General features: G+C 44.5%; 3 protein-coding genes across 4 annotated transcripts; 1 reads left to right on the forward strand and 2 right to left on the reverse strand.

Annotated features, from left to right (window-relative positions):
- Positions 1-599: 599 nt before the first annotated feature.
- Positions 600-3,791, reverse strand: LOC129591331 (uncharacterized). Its single transcript, XM_055486951.1, has 3 exons — positions 1,287-3,791; positions 763-1,166; positions 600-698 (listed from the first exon to the last, which is right to left on the reverse strand). Exons 1-3 carry the CDS (start codon positions 3,577-3,579, stop codon positions 639-641), a joined length of 2,757 nt encoding a protein of 918 aa, XP_055342926.1. The 5' UTR covers positions 3,580-3,791; the 3' UTR covers positions 600-638.
- Positions 3,792-8,934: 5,143 nt separating this feature from the next.
- On the forward strand, positions 8,935-14,836 carry LOC129591359 (nuclear receptor subfamily 4 group A member 1-like). Of its 2 annotated transcripts, none has more exons than XM_055486994.1 (7): positions 8,935-9,858; positions 10,029-11,195; positions 11,820-11,949; positions 12,687-12,904; positions 13,064-13,260; positions 13,713-13,909; positions 14,390-14,836. In XM_055486994.1, the coding sequence occupies exons 1-7, from the start codon at positions 9,844-9,846 to the stop codon at positions 14,638-14,640; spliced, it is 2,175 nt and encodes a 724-aa protein (XP_055342969.1). In that variant the 5' UTR covers positions 8,935-9,843; the 3' UTR covers positions 14,641-14,836. The 2 variants fall into 2 exon arrangements, with proteins under 2 accessions (XP_055342969.1, XP_055342970.1); XM_055486995.1 differs by having other exon boundaries at positions 10,122-11,195.
- A 2-nt stretch (positions 14,837-14,838) lies between these two features.
- Positions 14,839-19,238, reverse strand: LOC129591362 (uncharacterized). Its single transcript, XM_055486999.1, has 11 exons — positions 19,201-19,238; positions 18,573-18,611; positions 18,432-18,484; positions 18,196-18,313; positions 17,927-18,136; positions 17,665-17,871; positions 17,240-17,512; positions 16,955-17,125; positions 16,521-16,864; positions 15,409-16,325; positions 14,839-15,210 (listed from the first exon to the last, which is right to left on the reverse strand). The coding sequence occupies exons 5-11, from the start codon at positions 18,104-18,106 to the stop codon at positions 15,086-15,088; spliced, it is 2,217 nt and encodes a 738-aa protein (XP_055342974.1). The 5' UTR covers positions 18,107-18,136; positions 18,196-18,313; positions 18,432-18,484; positions 18,573-18,611; positions 19,201-19,238; the 3' UTR covers positions 14,839-15,085.
- Between the last annotated feature and the right edge of the window lie 42 nt (positions 19,239-19,280).

Below are 19,280 nucleotides of genomic sequence, written 5' to 3' on the forward strand. Positions count from 1 at the left end.
GATGACAATGTCGTCGAGGTACACGAACACGTCAACCCACAACAGGCCACTAAGGACATCGGTGATCATCCGCTGAAAAGCAGCGGGTGCGTTCCGTAGGCCGAAAGGAAGAACTTGGTACTCGTAAAAAGCGCGACCAGCCTGAAAGGCTGTGATCGCCTTCGAGTCTTCGGCCAAAGGTACTTGCCAGTACCCAGACTGACAGTCAAGTGTCGTGAAGTACTTCGACCCACTCAGACATGTCAGACAATCCTCCACATTTGGAAGCGGAAACTTGTCGGGTACGGTCAACGCGTTGACCGCCCGGAAGTCCTGGCAAAGCCGGCGCCCCTTCTTATCGGAGCCCTTTTTAGCTATTACCACCGGACTACTCCAAGGGCTCGTCGACCGACGAATCACGCCCTTTTCCAACATACTTATGACCTCTGTGTCTAACCATTTGAACTCTTCAGGCGAGTATCGGTACTGCCGTTGCGACACCGGTTGCGCACCAGGTTTCAACTTTATTTCGAATGGTGACACGTCTGCATTACCCATGCACTTGTCATTAGTATGAAATAGATACATATATCTATTAATCAACTTTAGAACTTCTGGGCCCACATCTCGGGTCTCCAGGTCACACACGTCAAAACTTTCTATCGACAAAGTTTCCCACGTGTAGTCCCACGCTGACAGGTCCAGTTCGGCTTCGGCACCTGTAAGACGCGGAAAGTTAGTATTAGATGGTGCAGTTTCAACCATCAATACTTCTTGGAGTACCTTTGGTGGCTCTTGCAGCCCACCTTGGTTCCCGCTGACCAGTCGTTGGGACGTCACGTCCACAAGCAGGTCCAGCTGTTGCAACATGTTGCAACCAATCACTACATCGTGACCTTTCATGGCAAATTCATCGAACACGATGAATGGGACGATATCCCGTTGCCCAGCTGTTGCCACTTGCAACAGCACCTGTCCCTGGGCCTCCATCATCTGTCCGTTGGCACACTCGGCTTCGATGGTTGAAGGAGCCAAATCTACTCCCAACAGGTCCACCAGGGCACGCTGGACAATGCTGATCGTAGATCCAGTGTCCACGACCGCTTCAAACTGTACACCATTCAACTCGATTGTGACCTTTGGCAATGGGGCAGTCAACACTGCTCCGGCCAACCACACGACCTCTCCTACAAGAGAGCGTTCGTAAGCGCGCTTTCGGTCAATTACATGCCGCAGGTCGTTCGACTTGACCAGCCCCCTTGGCCCAACCAGCGGGGTTGTCTTGTCAACAGAGAGGATTTTCTTACCTCTCTTTGGGTGTGCTTCCAAAACACACACTTTCTGCTTCTTGGTTAAAGCCAGCTCCAACTCCTTGGCCGCTAGCTCTAACTCCTCGGCGGTGACCCCGACCTTCTGGTCGTGAATGCGCATCAACGTAGCCTGACCGTCAACCCGTGACAAGCCCAGGCTTAACTCCACCAAGTGCATCCGGTTCAGCTTCACATCTGCTGAACCAATACGTCCGTCCAATGCTTCCACTTGCATTTCCCTCCGGATGGTGACTTTATATCCCACAGTCTTGTCCGGTATGACGACGTTCCATTCCACGATGCACTTCCGAGTACGGACTATATCCGCCCCGGTCCGACCATCCAACAGTCCGACCCGAACCTGGATGACATCCATGGGCACATCGTTAGCAAACGACGCCCGAACCCGCAGCAGTCCATGACCAGTCACTGGCATCATGGAAACTTTGACCATTGGTGGTCCTAACAACGACTTTTCGTGCCCCATTGTCACGTCGTTGTCCAGCGGGTTCACGTCCTCCAAAGCCCGCTTCACCGGCGCTTTGGCGACGGTCTCCTTCATCGGCAGCGTTTTCAACGCCCCGACCATGCGTGGCACTCCTGGTTCCGACTTTCCCGGACACCATTTCAGGCCACCGCGGTCATTCGCTCCGGCCGGTGCATTACCGGCCACCGGTTGCGGTGGCTTACTACCACCCGGCTGTTTGACCGTGCTAACCGATGGCTCCGATTTCTTCGGCAGCCCTGTCGGTTTTCGCAAAGCTTCGTCCAGCTTCTTCGCTGCGGTGCCCGGTACCTTGACCGCTGCATCCGATTTCACCGGCACGGGGTCCAACTTCCTTGGCACCACGTCCGGTTTCTTTGATCCACCGCTTGGCTTCTCCACCACGGTGTCCGCTTTCTTCGGTGCGACCGATTTGGCTGCGACCGACACGTTAGTCACTACCGATTTAACCACCGGCTTCGGCGTGACTTTAGCAGTCGGTTGCGGTGGCTCCGGCTCCCGGACTTCCACTTCTACCGGCTCGCTGTCGGAACTCGGCGGTGTCCACTCTCCATTGTCCGACACCCCAAATTCCATAGCCTCCTCATGACCGACTGACAACTCCAGTGCGTCCGGTTCCGGTGCAGGCGGTGCCGGCGCTGGCTTTCGTTTTGACGGCAGCTCGTCTTCTGAGCTCGTGTCGCTGTCCGATGTGGTCGGCAGACCGGCCACTTCCGGTTTCTTCCGCTTGAAACTCCGGATGCGTGCCTTAAACGTCGGTTTAGCACCAGCTGACTTAAAGGTCACTGGTCTCACCACGCCTCCACTGACACGCCCCACCACCATTCGGACTTCCGCTCTGGTCTTGGGTTTATTTGATGGACACTCCCGAGCCAAATGTCCCACCTTCCCGCAGTTGTAACAACTGCGTTGACCTCCGGGGGTTGGTTTACCTGTAAAACCACTTCCCCCATGTTTGGCGGTAGCCGGCCGATTTGCCGACTCACCATCCCCACTACCAGACGGGTTCCGTCCGAACGTGCGACTGCGCCATTCCTGACGCTTCGGTGGTCCGAACCTATTTGACGGCTTCGGATGCCCTGTCGTGGCCACCGTCGTTTTAGCATTGTCACATTCCCGTTGATCCCTCCGGCGAAGCGCGTTTTGCGCCATAGTTAGCTCCCCATAAAACTCCTGGGGAGTCTTCGCCTGTGACAACACGACCATCGTGTTGAAACGATCGAGCAGGCCATCCTTAACCTGTTCGATGACATCCTCATCCTTCATCTCTCGGTTGACCAAGTAACATTTCGTTACTTTCTCGTTGAAGTACGTCGCGATATCTTCGTCTGGTTGCTGACGTCGCCTACGTAGCTCGCGTTTGTATTGTAGAATGAGGTCCTTCGGGCGGAACCGAGCGCGTAACTGCGTCTCGAACGTTGCCCAACTCGTGAAGCTTTCCGTCCCGTCCTTGGTGGTGTGATCCCACCACTGCCCGGCAAACTCCTTCAGGCACAATGGAACCTGGCGCAACTTCTTGCGCTCGTCCCATTCTAACGCTGCAGCATAGCGGTTAAACTCGCGTAACCACTCATCTACAGCGTCATTCACCATGCCGGTGAATATCGGTGGACGACTGTCCGATGCGATCTTCAGATCGCTAAACTCCTTGGCAATTTGCCGCGAGTCTAGAACAGTCGGCGCTGTCGCTCCACGCGCCGTCCCCTGCGGTGTCGTTTCCACCGACGGTCTACTAGTGTTGTCACCTGGTGTCGTCATGTCCCCAGTGAACAACCACTCTAACATCAACCTCTCCCTTAATCCGGGACGAGCGTTAGCTGGTATGTACCGTTACTGTTTAAAAACAGTCCACGGTTTCGGCACCAATTGTAAGGTCACTCTTCAATAGTCAACCTTGTAATCCAGAGCGTGTTCTTCTGTAACCTTTATTCGTTTACAGCTCGCAACACACTGGCTTTTGCCGTAAAACATAAATCTCTTTTATACTCTTTTTATGACAGTTATCATCCACAGGATCTGTGGGAATATACTAGCGCCCATCAGATATCGGGCTAAGAACAGCGAACGTTCAGCTAACGTGCATGACACAGCATGCCCACAGACAATAGACTTTAAACTATCGGTCATAGTTTATATAAACATAAATTATCCACGCGTCTGTGGCGTGACAAATACTAGATATCAACGCAATATAGGGACTATTTTTCTTAGTCGTATTCGCTGTTTACATTTCAAGGTAAATGATATCATGTGCCAAGTACCTACTAATTTCTCAGGAAGTGACATACTTCTATATCTGTAGGTACTTTATGGCAATGTAAATGCAGCTTGCATATGCAGATATGCTGATGAAAAGTTGTGCCGATTTTATAATTATAAACCTAGAAATAACTTATATACTATCAGGGTCTACCCTACCGTATATATGTATGTAACAAAGCACAAGCCCTGATATTACGACATAGAGATAGTTCTACATGTACGTGACCTTTCTTTTTCTTGAACATTACTGCACGACAGGCCTACCGACCAGTATTATTCCATACCAAAAAAGAAGACAGTTCTGAAAATGTGAAATTGAGTATGTATTAAATTACTAATTTAAGGACTTGCAATAGAGTTACAGAAACAATGCATTAGAGTGAAAATGACTTTTATTTACTTCACGTAACGTACAGGTAATGATAAAATTCATACGAGTATGGCAAATATAATTCAACCTGCCGGCTATGCCTAGAAAGTAAGTAATTCAACACATTTTTGCAGCCTTGATAAATGTTGTACGAAGTCCTTAAATACTCGTACATCTAAAGGGGCATCAATATGTAAAATACGTTGAACAAAATACCTTACCGTATAATGTTGCGCGGTCTTTATATTGATAGAAAAATAATTCTTATGAGGTTCAAAGCATATAACGGTCATTAAATTTGAACTGCACCGCTAACCTACGAGCAAAGGTTTTATTTTATTGTTGCCTTTTTGCGATTTTTCCTGGTTGCATTGCCAGGTCAGCTAACATTTTTACTGGATGATCATTGCAGGTACAGCGCATCGGAGGGAACGAAATATACGGTAGACTCCGGGTTATCCCTGGATAATATATATTTTTAAAACACAAACACAAAATGCTAATATTAGGATCAGGCAGAATTACAATACGGCAGGTACCAGGACAATTTTAATGGTTGAACTTAATGCAGAGGTATTGGGAGTTTGTTAAAAATATCGCAGGTGATATTAGATCCAAGTGCTAATTGCCTCGAACCACATTCTGAAGTGACGTGAAGAAGTGCATTAACCGATTGCGACTGGGATAGTTTGCCTGGAATAGCCGCTACCAGGTTACTCCTCGGTACCTCGAGCCATGCGATTTACGTCTTGCTCAGGAACACATACGCATCCGGATTGCGCAATCATGAACCGTCGCTATCCGATGCATAATTACAGGTGCGAACCTGTCCCTCTTCGCCCGAACATGCGTGTCGACTATCTGTATGTGCGACTCCTGGATATACGTCTGCAGCTGTACACATATGTTCCAGTTCGCTTGCTAGCATCCGATCTGCGCGAAATCAATATGATAATTTTAGTCACTGTTGACGTGCAATGTGTAACTGTATACACGGTATTTCCAGTGGGGCTGCGATACGGTACTTGTGACAGCACAATTTAATTCTCCATACTTAATTTCACTACCGTGCAGTACTTTGAACTGCTGCATTTTGCCATTAGTGTAATTCTATACTCGTGTTCGGTGCATTCTCTAAGAACCGGGAAGAAAATAAATATCGGGAACGAAATAACCTTTTATTACTTATTTGTACTACATACCTATATTATACCTGGTATTCCATGGCAAATCGAATTAGAGTATGGGACAAGCAGTCACAAGCTTAACTAATTAAACTGCAGAATATGTATTCATAGTTCAGGGTGTTACTGGATTATTATGACTTTATTAATGCGATTACCCAACTGAGATAATTTGCGAGATTTTTCGGAAGATGGCATTTATGGATTAAAATTATATGACTTCGAGTTTTAATCAGGCAACAGGTCAAAACCTCTTGCGAATCCTCTTGCGAAAAACTACCCGGCTGATTTCTAATTTTACGCAGATCAGAATTATCCAGTTGTGAACTCGTGAAGCCAATATCGCTACTTCTACATTTAAAAAACGAACTACAAAGGATGAATAACGTATAAACGAAAACGTAATGTGCATTGTACAGTATTATCTGACTGGGTAAGGTTATAGGTGTAAATAGAGATTATTATGCGCGTTTTCCCAAAGGTCAAGAAGGCTTTTTAATTGTATTCATTTTGCCCGGCATCTGATGTATGTACAGTATGTCATAATTATGTGAATTGTGCGCTCATGTGGCTAGTACCAGATACGAGGACAGGGCATCAGCGATGTATACTTGTGAATGCAAAACTGGGTACATTTGTCGAAGACATCTTGATTGCGACGGTCCAGCTTTTCCCAAGCAAGCTATGTTTGGAAGTCACAGCTGCTTATAGCGAACGTTTTCTGCTCTTCGTTGATCATCGCTCTGGTTGATGGCGGCTATTTTTGTTTCTCCACGGTATTCGTATACAAGATAAGACCGTCGGCCGGGTGCACAGCACTTTTGGGATCTTCGAGACTGTCGACGGAATTAGTCACTCCTTCTACTTCCGGTCGCAGAGAGCTGACAAATTGTGAGTTACGGTTTGCCGCGCAGCGAGAGATGGCGCGGGATTCACAAGCGCAACACATCTATTCTTGACCATTCGTTTTGCTTTCGTCATTCTCTCCTGAACAGCAGTCGTGCCGGCGAACATGTGCCTAATGGAGGTCAACCAGGTTCATGGATATTTATAACTATTTCTTACAAATGCGTTCCTGTGCATTACATTTCTCTCTCTCCCAAACAGCAGCAGTGCCGTAATATTTTTTACACTCCTAATGATGTGATTCTCGCGAAGTGCTGTAAAAATAGCCCCAGGTTCATGTTGCTGAGTGGGGATGCCGGCTGCATTATAATGCGCGGCAGCCAAAAAACAGCTTGGTGTTCTTAATTTTTGGAATATGGCTTAACTGACAGCTGTCCAACGATAAGCCATTAGATATAGTCCTTCGCGACAATTCTTGTCAACACATTTTCTTCTGCAGTCACACACTTTTTAACACTGATGCCATGTTAGCCAACGAATTACGACTTGTGCATGTTGTTTAATGTTAGTACAAATGTTGAAAGCTTAACATTAAGAATGTTTACACGAGTCCACTACCATTTCCGAGGTTAAGTGAACTTGGGAAAAAGAACGATCAATCCCATGCCGCCTGCGCCGCTGTATGTAGAACTAACGCGTATTGTCAGCTAAATGTAAGATATATATGGAGACAACATTATATCATTATAACAGTTTTACCACAACGCTGCTCGTAATTGTAACGTTTAATACGGAGCGAGGCGAGCGATGGAAATTTATAATCTATTTTAAACTAAAATAATTACAAAGTATGCAATTTGATGACATAAGCCTAAATACTGTGAAGAATTGTGCACTGCAGGTTTATATTGTTACAAAACTGACGTCAGCTGCAGGTACATTCTTACGCGCATAACCGTAAATAAACTGGAAGATACCGCAAGTTATCCCTAATAATCACCTTAACTTGAGGATAAAGGGCAGCGGTAACAGTTCTGTGGCAAAATTATCTCGTTCCGCCTTAATATTGTGTAGGTTTAACCCGTTGTTTACGCAGACGGTAAATTCCCACGTCGTAAGCCAACGTAAGCTCCGGGAAGCGTGGTTAAATAATCTAAGCAAATCTGCAAGACGTTTTGCATCCATGTGGAGCATTTTACGGCATACCTGCTCATCGTTTGACCTATATGTATCCGCATCATGGAGCGGCTGCACGATAATTATGAATCCCACATACGTAGCTGAGAAAAATTACTGTGCCCAAAATAAAGTACGATAGATATATTTTTAGTACTAATAAGGAAGTTATTCATTATTTTTGTATAACTGTTATTCCTTTAAGTCTATTAATAATGTAGACGGGGAACTGTCTTTATTTAGTCAGATTGGACGGCATTTATAGGGTTTCTGTATTTATCTCTCGTACTGTGACGTGGAACTCTTAATTACTTAATCATGCTGTCATTATTTACAAACATCCTAAACCCACGGTTCCGGGCATATGCTGTGCGGTTCCGGGCAAATGCTGTGCTGACATTACGGTCGGTCATACAATTTGAATGAAGTTATGAATACATTGGTCAGTTTATTGTGCTAACTGTGCATTATTTTTGTACTACCGCAACATAATCATACAGGGAGTTTTACCGTCAAATGTTCGCTGCATTGGAGCAAGGGAATAAAGTTTACCACAAATTAAGCTTTAATTTTAAAACCTAATTTTTTATATATGTTATTTTACTGAAATATTTTATCGGTTTTGTAACTAATGAACTATATTTGCCCATAATGATATGCACAATGGCGAGCAATCCGTAGAGTTTCCGCACATAAAAGTATTGATACTGTGCAACGGTTGGCTACGTTTGTGTTTCGCTTATCAATTACAGTAGAACTACAATATATACAAAACAGAGTGTTTTAAAATAATTACCGTTTTTTAATTTTTAATAATTAACGTTTTTTACGTTTTTTTTATTTGCTTAAAAAACTTTTCGGTCGAGTGCTCACATATATATTGTAACAACAACCAATTATAAACTGACAAACAGCCATGAGATGCATATAGCAGCATGTTCTTCAGTTGATATTTGATTTGTTCTCCATATTTGATTATGTATTGCAATTAATACTGTACGCGAACGCAGACATCCTATTGTTAAGTTTACATTTTTCGAATTGATGCGCGAGTACTGCATGGCTGCTTCTATAGGTGTTTAAACCTAGAACGATGTGGTAGATATACCTAAATACTTGAAAAAGAATTTAAACATTGAACTAGTTGGTTACCATCTTCTAGAAACCGTTATAGCAAGATAAACATTTTAAGTAAGTACAGTAATAATGACCTTCTTAATACGCAACTGCTTTATGGAATTAACTGTTAATAAACGGCGCGCTTCGCGTATACTGTATGCGAAACGCTTTTGTCAGTGTGCATATGCCGGTTGCACCCGCGCCAGGAACTGTATTAGGGAGATCATTGCATTTCTTTGGATAAAGTGATACATCAGCCGATTTACACGAGGAGGAGCCTGCGGTGAAACCGTGTGGTGGGTGTCTGGTTTAAGACTGATTACGTTAGCAGGCACGTCAATGACTGGCACGATGACGCGGAATGTCCCGGTGACGTCGAGGAATTTGAATGTAAAAAGCCCGCTTTACTGCTCGATTTAAAAATCATTTTCCGCTGGGTTTTCCGCACTTCACGCCAACTGTGCAGTACCGAGTTGACTTAACAAAAACATTATAACCGCATCGTTATAATTCTTTTCATTTACTAGTTGTAGTTTGTCTTCCTTTTCTCCTGTATCAACCTGGATTAATAGACCATATATATATGACTCATACTGCGCTTAAGTGCAGAATCGATGACGGTGGGAAAGTTATCTTTAGCTGAGCCGCACTAGACATATGCCGATCGTTGCAAACGTCCAACTGCAGCTGGCAAGTTGGGCAATAATTTCCAACATCTGATGTGTGGTTCATGATCATATGTTTCCATTATCAACGAAGTGGGCTCACAATCATTGAAATTTATCCAATTTCGTTATTACCGGCTTTTTGTGCGGATGCTGTTATGTTCGTACACGGATTAATTGCGCCTTGCAGATTTCGCCGGCACTATTAATTACTGCCGCATCTTATCCGATATACCGTATCAAATTATTAATATGCCACGGATGAACTGAATCCTACCGGACAGTTACGCAACATCTTGGCTTGCATATCCACGTCCATGTTAGTGCAGAGCGCCCACATTTCTGCTTGACTGACCGAAATTCAGTAGGGGAAATACCGGATAGGATTTTTGCCGGCAACACATTTTTTCCCATTGCCACGCGTAGTATGCTAGCACTGGAGGTCAGTACCGCTGCTGTGTCCGATCAAAAGCAAAGCTTTCTCTTAGATGTAAATTTTCCGGGCTATCAACTGTTTGTTGAGCGCTCACAACCTCCTTCCTACCTGTAGACGCAATCTGCACATCACGCAATTAAATAGATTTAGTCACAAAGTTTTGCGTTGCCCTTTAGTTTCCCCAATGTCCACCCAGCAGTCACAGTTACGTGACACAAATATCTCCCTCTTCTTCACCCGTCTCTAATGATGGCTTTTTCTGGGAGCAGAATATTAGCATGTGCGATCCGCCGCCGCCACCCTTTTCTTTCTCGTCCGAACACAGCACCAGCAGCAGCAGCACCTCCGGCCAACTCCATCAGTACATTCATCACCACCACCACCATCATCACCGCGGAGGCGAACAGCGTCGATTCTCCTACGCCGGCACCACCGCCTCCAGCGACAGTGGTGCATACTCCGGCTACTCGGTGTCCTCCATTCTCCAGCCGGCCGAGAGCAGCGACCACCTGGTGGACAGTCTGAGCAGTATGTCCGGCGGATCCCACCTGTCCACCGGCAACACTCCCGAAAGCGACCCCTGGACCACTCACTCCACCCCGCCGCACTCCGCCCCACCCATTCCCCACAATGAACCATTCGATTACTTTCAGCCGCATCCGGTTACCTGCCAAACATCGCTGCCGGCATTCCAGGAGGCCTACGTGAGCAATCCATCCATGCCGCTGCGTCCCACACTGTGGCCCATGCATCCGTTCCGTTCGGCGGCTGCCGCGACGACCAATGCACTGAATCAGGAGCTATTAGCGTCCTGGCCCAGTTCGTCCACTGCCGCCTGTCCACTGCCCATGCCGGGCGATATCAGTCCGTATAATCGCATGGCACTGGGCTGGCCGCCGCAGGATCCTGCCGGCAAATTCAGCCTGGATCGCTCAATGGACCCCGTGACCATGTTCGCTGCTCAGCACGCAGCGGCGGCGGCTGCTCAACACGTCCATCCGTCGTCCGCTGCGGCAGCGGCCACCGCCATGCAGATGCCGGTCTCCTCTGGTCACAGTGACACATCGTCCGAAGCCGGTTCCCTGTCCAGTCCCGTCATGTCGCCGTCCTATTATGCCAGTTCCAGTGCGCAGTCGACCGCCGCCGCGGGGAGTCTCTTTAGTTTTCCCACGCACTACGGTCCAGCGCATCCTGTACTGCATCGGACCAAATCCACGCCGACCACTTTTGAACGCATTGCCGACACGGACACCAGTGGACAAGTCTGTGCTGTGTGTGGCGATCATGCCGCATGTCAGCATTATGGAGTGCGCACATGCGAAGGTTGCAAAGGGTTTTTCAAGGTGAGAATTGCACATTTGTTTACTATCTCAATGGCTGATTTTTATCTGTTAATACTGTTTTTTTTCCAAGCAGTTAAGACGATTTTACCAGAACTTCTACAAATCGTATTATACTTTGTGTGATAATTGCAGAAAAAAAACTATTTGTCGCGCATGAAACTGAGGGACTGGCTAATTTTAAACTAACTAGTCGCTCAAAAAATTCTCTTCTTTCAGTTATAATTAGTTTGCATTCTTCACACGTGTAGCCTAACATTACTAACGCTCTTTGCGTCTGACTGTTTTGCAGTGATCGATGGATATTGCGTTAATTGTCATCCATAAGCTGTATCACAATGCGCAAATTCCAGATTCCCAAAATAAAAACAAATAGGCAGTAAATATTTATAGACACGGGCGTACGCACTTAGGCAGCGCAGTAATATGCGTAATCTCTTCGTGGGGGCGTGTTAAAGGTGAATTAAGGCAGTATCATCGGCTGACCACAAATACCTGCTTATTGTTAGCTCTGCCTTAAACCATTGATACAACTCCAGACCCTTATTATCTTTTAGTGTCATTGCAATTGATTTGCTCAGCTTTGCTCCATGGCTAGAAACCGAAAATACAATTGTTTTTTTACAGAGAACGGTCCAGAAAGGATCGAAATATGTTTGCTTGGGGAATAAGGATTGCCTGGTGGACAAGAAGCGCCGCAATCGTTGCCAGTTTTGCCGCTATCAAAAATGCTTGGCAGTTGGGATGGTTAAAGAAGGTGAGCCATCGACTGTGTGTTTGCAAAAAACGCCATAACTAGGCAAGCATAACGAGGCAGGTGTGTTGCAATAATCTCTTCACTGATGAATTTTGCTTTACTGCATATAACTTATCGCAGGAAATTTTACTGTCTTTCCCTTGTCTAATGGCTAGTTGATTTAATATTAATACGGCTATGCTGCTACAAAAGACGATATTCGTTTCCCTTTTTGTGTGTATTTAATTTTATGACGTATGCTTCTGGGGTATAAATTGTATTCCCGATTTGGCACGGTTTCCCGTTAATAAGTTACTCTTAGTAGCAGCGCAGCCAAAATTAACAGCTATTAGCACGTGCAAGATCGGATGTGTCCGCCGGTGCGTTCTGCGTTCATCCGGGGTTTGTATTATTATTACCATTTCCTGTGTTAATACACTTTTCAATGAACTTTCCCCATCTACCTAGAGTACTTACTTGTCCAGTGAATGTACCTATAGCGTGGGTACGTCTGAGTCAGCATTATCAGACGGTTCTCTGCCGCAATTAAAAATGATGCTACGGCAAAATTACTGACAGAGACTGGGCCAAAGTCAGTCTACTGAATTAAAACCTGAATAAACAGCTCGAAAAATAATGGAAAAGGATATATGAATAAAAAATATTTGTGGTAGGCGAATGATGGTAGTGGAATAGTTTAGAGAATATCTGGATGCAGTGTTGACAATTACAGCTCTGTAAAACTCTAATTATTGTAGTGGTGCGAACCGACAGTTTGAAAGGTCGTCGCGGCCGGTTACCAACTAAGCCGAAAACGGTTAGCGAAAGGGATGCTGCATCGAGCACCGCATCTTCCTCACGTGCCATATCGAATAACGCCCAACGTACCACCGCCACCATGTCCAAAGTGGATCTAATATCCCATTTAGTACGATATCAACAGGAAAGCAATCCACAAGTCTGTTTGGATTATCAGGTACACGTTGCCTTTAGTTATTTAATTCACACCGTGGTTAATGTTCGCGTAATATTGGCCGTATTAGTACACGCGCAGGAAGATTATCGACCTAGCCCAGCCTGGTTTAGGCTCCTGCCTATGCGTTCGAGTACTAAATATTGATGGGTTTAATTATAGAGCATCGGTTCATCGGCAATTAAAACTACTCAGGAGGAAATTGAGCGCTTTTTGAGTATATTGACGCACTCTCTGACGGATATTGTGCTAGTATGGGCGGATAGAATACCCGGCTTCCACGATGTGCCGCAGGATGATCGCGATATACTAATCAATAGCAGTGCACTGGAATTAATATCATTGCGCCTATCCCACAGGTACGAGCGAGCGCCGTGCACGCTTTCCTCCTATGTATAGGGTTAACGCGTTATCCCGGTTTGCGGTTACGCACAAGCGGCACTGCCTTTCTTAATATCCTTGCCCGTCAGTTGTGCGGCTTATAACCGCATATGCATGTGTAACTGCGTGCACACAGGGCGAGAACAGACGTCGGTTGGCGCTAAAATTCCCACATACATAGATGGACATGAATTGGGGACTACGGTGATACGCAAATCCGCACGTTAACGACGTGGGAATTTTTCCCGGTTGGGGAATATGTCCACGTCAGCATAGACGATTTTGAAGGATTGCGCAACCAACGTATATGTGTATGCCGCCGCAGTATACAACAGCCGTCATATGTTTTTGTCAATAGCGATTTTCCATGCACGCATGAAAAGCTGCTTTTTGTTCCTATTGAACAATCTTTTGCATTTGTTATTGCCAGGTTGCTTACCGATGCCGCCACCATGGGCTCTATTGACCGCATCCGCTTCTGCAGCGGCATCACTTATCCCAAAGATGTGGCCATGCGTACCATGGGAACATGGTACATGGAAATTGAACAATTGTCCCGATCTCTACAAATTCTCGATCTCGATAATGCGGCTTTTGCATGCCTGTGCGCACTGGTTCTCCTGCAAGGTACATATGACATATCCGCAATAAGCACATGTGAGAGCAAATTAAAACATAACGCACAATTTAGAGTAATAAACAATACAGTAAGTACAGGTTCCATATTGGCATCAGTACCAATAGCACTAATTTAATTTTGTAGTTGTTCAGCATATTAACGTGAACAAAAGCTACTATTTTTCTACTTTACTGATCCTGATAATGGTTTCGTTCTCTAATGGCCATGAAAAATTACAAATGCTAATTTATATAGCCAATAAAATTTGATAATTTTTTCAGTTTAACATTTCCATTCATATATGCGGCAAATTGATCAGGAATTTCCGCATTAATGAATACAAATCGCACATTATTGACTTTATAGAACTATCGAATACATATTCAAGACAATACATTACGCAACGATTAAACCATTGATATCATACCAGTTATAAATCCATACGTTATTGACTCTGAATTTCATACATGATTTTGGATTATTTACAGATCGTCCATTCTTGTCCAATAGTGCTCCCGTCCTTAATCTCCAAATCAGAATTATTGATTCATTACGAGATTATACTGCTTGTAATGCTCAAAGTTTGCATAACTCTTTTCCTCAAATACTCAACAAAATCCACGAAGTACGCGCCGTTGGTGAGCAAGCCAGACGCCGACTGGCTTACCTCCTGAGCCACTATCCCACCAGTGTCCCCGTGCAACTACGCAGATTCCTGACCAGTGAGGAAATGGAATAATGCAGATTCTCTATCTTTTCTAATTAATTAACGATATTATCTTTTTAGAATTTTCTTGCCAGTTCTATTTATTCACTTAAGAATTGCTGTATTTTTATGCACCTATACCTGATTTGTGAAAAAAGCGTATCAGAGAGATTTTTTTAGAGATTTTACTACAAACTCTACGAAGTCCGTGGTCAAAGCACAACAACAATGCCGGTGTTTATTATTTATATCGCTCTAAGTCTATATAGGAGTGGAAAAAATACAATGCCATTCATACTTAGAAGCTACTGAGTACAGAACTACAGATAGTTAAAAATTCTTGTCATAGGTACCGAACAGTATAACCACAGAATTAATTAAGTAACCGTTCTGCGCGAACTTTATCACATCAATCAGTGCTGTACAAATTACTACAAGTGCTCAACATAAAACCACATAAACAAAAGCAACGTGAAAATCAGGGCACGGTAGTAACAGGCACCCGATTAGAGGAACCAATTTCTTTTCGACTCTCCACAAATCGCTGAGCCGTAGGATGCCACAGACTCCTTGCACGTATGATGCTGTATGTTGCCGTTGGTACTGCAATAGCAATTACATAAGTGCACCAAAGAGTCCAGCAAAAAGAAAACAAAACAGCGTAAGAATTATAAATTTTTATCACGCGTAATGCCAATACTGCAAGGTAGTACTTCTACCGATACTGTATTCATTTCCTGAAAACCTAGCGCTGCATTAATTCTTCGCCAATTGTCTCTTATATGTCTTACATACACATACCAGTATGCATGAACATAACAGTGGAAGGTTGAACATCCAACATTTTCGAAACATTCGGTATCGATGTGCACTGGCGAAATGGAAGGTAAAAGGTCCCCAAGAAAAATCTCACCGGTGTCTCCGATTCCTCCTTCCACTGGCTCGGTACGCAGTACATATGACATGACAACAATCCACACGGTAAGATGTCAAAAACCGATTGCTCAAACGCGGACTGGGTAATCTTAATACTGCATTTCATTTTCCCAAAAGGGGCAGTGACACTCCGTGTACCCGGCGAAAGGTCATGACTTGTGAGTTGCCCGTCACTGACGCTTACGAATAAGAATTCCGGCACTGCGCGATAAAACATCTGCAGCCGAAAAGGCTGAGTCATCTTTTGCAGTCCATGATTTTCATATTTCAGCACTTCAAAAATAAGCGTGTTTTTTTCTTGAACGTAACATGCCAGAAACCGGGCGGATCCCCGAGAGGAATCTTTGGATTCGTTAATGCGGTTCTGGTGTTGCAGCTGTTCCAGGTAGTATGTACTGACCAATTCCGACACGGTTAATCGTCGTACAGCATACAGAGCTTCCACCGAACGGTACATGTCGTTGAGCACATCGACCGCCGGCAGTCGGACCACGTTCAAAAAGTAGTTGCGCATGTCCACGATGGCCGCGTAGACAATCTGGAAGAAAACTTCACACTGGCGCAGTGACTCAGCCACTTTATCCAGTGCCACCACACCGTACTGGAACTCGCTCAGAAGGTACACCCACACCTCCATTAACAACAGATTAATGACGTCCACCCGCAAATTATTCTGCTGCATCACGGCCCGGATGGCGTTGATTTTATTAATAAAAGCGTCTACGGAGGCCTTCTGCGATTCAACGGTGAGCGTCAGTTTGCAAAAACTATAGACGAACATCCTAAAATGCAAAAGAATAACTACAGTTAAGTATAATCCTACTTTATCGCATTAATCTCGTCTCCGTTACTTTTATGGCGCAGAATCTGAAGATTTTACCAGCATGACAGATCAAGGAATAAAAAGGTGTAAATACAGGTACAACCTAATCAACCATGCGATAGTACTCAAACAGTTAGCGATAGTTGTAGCTCACCGTATTTCATAATACAACTGTTGACCATTAAGCCAGATTTTGATGAACCGCAACAACCTGGCTAAAAAATTCTCGTTGGCATCCGCAATAAATTTCCCGACATTCCTCCGGACAGACTGTGCTCCGCTGGTGTCCTGCTTTCTTTCCAAGGCGGCGATAATCCTTTCCGAATGCAGCATACTGCTGGCACATAACATCTGTGTGCAGACAAAATCGCCGGACTTAAGAACTTTACACATCCGCTGAAGACTCCATGCGCGCGGCTCGTCCAATTTCTCACCATTGGCATGCGTGAGAAAACGGGTGATCAGGTCAATGTATAGCATAGCGCAGTCCACCATTATCTAAACTTTAATGCACACACCACACGCGATTATTTTGACAAAATCTCGAAAACGCCTCTGTAAAAACCAATAAAATCCTGTAGGATATACCTCCATGGTCTGCATTAAAATGACGTAGTTTTCTTGAGGGTGCGGCCAATCGAGCTCCTTAAAATAATCAGCAACGCGACCAAACGCCCCAACTATGGCTTCCGCCGAGGATAGCATCGCCAATGAGGGAAAATGCTTTTCTGATTCTTCCTCGCTAAATGTCAGATAATCCTGAATACAACAACATTAAGAACTGTATGGTTCTGGTAGCGAAACACAGAATAACATTCTCCGCAGACAATAAATTCAAAAACATGAATTACAGAAAAAAATAAAACGACTTACCGCGTCAAGGTCGACAGCGGACGCGACATCTTTCCGGATGCGTAATTCAATCGCGTGCAACCACACAGGAACAGTTGCTTTAAAATGCAGATAATATTCGCTGCGAAACTCCCTTTGTCGAACAGGGGAACACATTCGGCTGAAATGTTTTGCACGGACAAAAACCTCGAACAAGCAGTGCGCTAACGGTTCACCAAGGACACTGTGCGATTTTGCATACTCTTCCAAACTGCCGGTGACAAAATCTAGCTTGTCGTATATACTTTTGGCGATCTGTAAAGCACAGTAATCTCATAAAAATAGCACACCAACCGGTTCACAAGGAAAAAATAATACGTGAAACTACAGGGCTTAAAATTTAAATAACCTCCGAAATCTTTCCAAAATAAAACTTTAACTCAGCATGGCGAGTAGTCGCTTCTTACCGCTGGCAATAAGCAGAAATCCAACTGGGTCTTGAGTTGCGTAACAAAACGATATCTGGCAAGAATATGGTCCAGCCTCGCTGCTTGCTCCAGTTTCTGTTCGGCGTACGCCAACATTTCTTTCCATCCACTACAGATTTCCATCGCATCATTGGAGAAAGGCCGCGAAAATTCACTCATCCAATCGGAGCACACCTTTGCACTGTCCTAACACACCCTTGTTCGTCAATAGCATCTACGGAGAATGGCGAGCACTGTCTACCTGAGCGGCAAGCACCACCTCGGTACTGGTCAGTGCTTCATAATTCGGTAGTCGCGAAAGACTAGGTGATCTCGAAACGATGTACAGATTTCGTATAAGACTGCCAAAATTTTCTAAAGAATTTTCATCAGGGAAAAAATGGAACATCCGTGATAAAATTTGGAGTAACGTCTGCACCATCTGCTTGAAGGCAGCTGAAAGGTCATCAAGCTGTAACGGGAGAAATATGCAACAGATAACACTTAAGTATTTATTTAGATTTAGTTTACCTCGCCAGAAAATTTCTGCAGTCCTGGATCAGCAAGCGCCCGAGCAATGAACTGGACGAGAACGGCTGTTTTCGTAGCGTTCTCGTGATTGACCTTAGCTAACTCTTCGATCCATACCCTAAAAAAGGAAAGCCAGCACCATCAATTACATAGACAAGTCCATGCAGTACAGATACTTGCATAAATAATGTCATAACATCTGTATTATCATTCTGTAGATTTTCATTCGCACATACGCTTTCGATGCGTTGAATGTCGACTTCGAAAAATGCAATGCGGATTCTCGTTTCTACAAAGCGTAAAAACAGCATTTTAGGTTTATATGTAACACACAAATAAGTAATAACCAATATGTTTGTCATAAGAAGATTGCGTACAGCAGCCACTTGGAGTTCCGAAGTAACGTTTTCGGCAATCTGAAAAATACCATCCGTTTTGCAAGCAGCCAGCGTACGGCCGGATCATTAATTTGTGTTTCTCCAAAACACCAATATGCTACACTTTCAGGGTAAATGCCGAAAACAAAAATATTCGCAGATTCTGGGCCCCCACATAATTTCGATAGCACGTGAAGATGCTGTACACTGTATACCAGATAAAACGCTTGTCTAGTTCTTTGTATGCCTGTTTTTGTAGGTCCAGTTCAAACTATTGTAAGTACATGATAATTGTAATAATTATTCGACTAGGGTTGTTTAACTTTGTACCCAGTTCTCAGCAGAAGACACACTATGGCTTATACAACTGATTGACTGTTGAGGAAACGAACTCGTAGATGAAGAAGTCGCCGAAGGCACCGCACCCATTTATTAAACTCTGAAATGCTCAGCTGCAAAATTTTCTACTCAAAATTTTAGAGTAAGGAATATGACGCTCCCAGGAAAGAAGTTAAGGTGTTCTTAGAACTAGAATAACCAAAACTTGGAGGCATGAAGTAAGTAACAGTTTATCACTTTGGTATTTATCTAACACCTCCTACGGTTTCAATTTGCGGAGACTACTTACAGTACAGTAGTAGTTTATGCAGATCTCCTTAATGAGCACGCTTCAGAGCCTGACTTTTACACACGATGGGTGTCACGGTA

This window comes from Paramacrobiotus metropolitanus, unplaced genomic scaffold, assembly GCF_019649055.1.
Source record: "Paramacrobiotus metropolitanus isolate TYO unplaced genomic scaffold, Prichtersi_v1.0 Parri_scaffold0000045, whole genome shotgun sequence".
Lineage (NCBI taxonomy): Eukaryota > Metazoa > Tardigrada > Eutardigrada > Parachela > Macrobiotidae > Paramacrobiotus > Paramacrobiotus metropolitanus.